Source organism: Morus notabilis, unplaced genomic scaffold (genome assembly GCF_000414095.1).
Source record: "Morus notabilis unplaced genomic scaffold, ASM41409v2 C11423264, whole genome shotgun sequence".
NCBI lineage: Eukaryota > Viridiplantae > Streptophyta > Magnoliopsida > Rosales > Moraceae > Morus > Morus notabilis.
This window is the reverse complement of record NW_010387173.1, coordinates 1-1,558: the sequence shown is the minus strand read 5'-3', so window position 1 is coordinate 1,558 and position 1,558 is coordinate 1. Positions and strand designations below refer to the sequence as shown.

The 1,558-nt window shown below is 37.2% G+C and overlaps 1 protein-coding gene across 1 annotated transcript; it reads left to right on the top strand.

Moving 5' to 3' along the window:
• Positions 1-332: 332 nt before the first annotated feature.
• Positions 333-1,318, top strand: LOC21383802 (hexose carrier protein HEX6; the record flags this gene model as incomplete). The annotated part of the gene is made up of 2 exons (XM_010114849.2): positions 333-508; positions 996-1,318. Coding segments are annotated over exons 1-2 (453 nt in total), but the record flags the coding sequence as incomplete, so codon positions are not given.
• Between the last annotated feature and the right edge of the window lie 240 nt (positions 1,319-1,558).

Here is a 1,558-nt window from a genome sequence, read left to right as displayed (position 1 = left end):
ATCTCCTTCTAAATTTTAACACCCTTCACTGGTTTGGAGGCTTTTTCGCAACATTTCATTGCATTTAAGGGATGATTAACCAAAATTAAAAGCTCAATAATCAACTTGCGAATTCACTAAAAGTCGTGATAATAGCGCCAAAAAACTCATTTTGTTTTTGGGTGATAAGAAGAAAAAGATGCCTAGTGTTGACTCTAGAGTACACTCTCCCACATTTCCACTGATACTGATATCCAAGACTACCAGTCAAACAAGACTGCTACATTAACATTTTCTTTTTTGTATCTATTACTGAAACTCTCTCTCTGATCTCTCATTTTTTCTATCTGTTTGTTATCTCTCATCTCTGCCTCTCCTCCTTCCTGTTTGGCATAAGCTATGGCAGTGGGGCTGGCAATAACGAGCCAAGGTGGGCAATACAATGGCAAAATCACTACTTTTGTTATCCTCTCATGTATGATGGCAGCCATGGGAGGTGTTATTTTCGGCTATGACATTGGAATTTCAGGTCTTTCTCTATATTTCCCAAATCTTTATCATACCATCACTTTTTTTTTTCAACTTGATGAAGCAGATTATGAACTTATTTGCAGCAGCGCAGACAATGAATGAATTTGAACTATTTGTTTTCTTTTTGGTCTTCGTAGACTCTATTTTAGTGCGTCATCTACATGGGCATTTTTTCTGCATAATGAATGATTTAGCTGATTGGTACAAAATTAATGTTAGAATCCCCACTATCCTCAAACATGAGTGACGAGGCTTTTTTGCTGCTATATATATATATATATATATATATATCTGTCATAGTTATGGTCCGTTTTTCCATCCCTCTCATCATCATAAAGTGGAACACTTTGATGAACAAAGATTGATGTTTTCCAAACTGGCGTTCATTTGATGAACAAACATTTACCATCACAATATGAAAACTTTTGTTTCTGTTTCACTGAAGTGCTAATATTCTTGTTGTACTTGCACGTTGAACTATGAAGGTGGGGTGACTTCAATGGAGCCATTTCTCAAAAAATTCTTCCCAGAAGTGTATCTCAAAATGAAAGAAGACACCAAGATCAGCAACTACTGCAAATTCGACAGCCAACTCTTGACATCCTTCACATCCTCACTCTACATAGCCGGCTTAGTAGCTTCCTTCTTCGCTTCTTCAGTCACCAGAGCATTTGGCCGCAAGCCTTCAATTCTCTTTGGGGGTGCTGCATTCCTCGCCGGTTCTGCCTTAGGCGGGGCGGCTCTCAACATCTACATGCTAATCCTCGGCCGCGTCATGCTAGGAGTTGGCGTTGGTTTCTGTAACCAGGTAGCTCTCAAACCGTTAGTGATCATCATCACCATTACTGTTTAATTGTTTATTTGCTCGACTCTTTTGCTAAAAATAAAGGGATATGTACCTTTTCTAAACATACTTTTAGTGTAAGTGATCCTAGTATTCGTTAAATTAAAAAGGTTCGTTTTTCAAAAATTTGAGAATCAATGTTTTTTGTGATTGAAAATTGATACATTAGACCAATGATTACTTAATGATTAACTTATAAAAAAA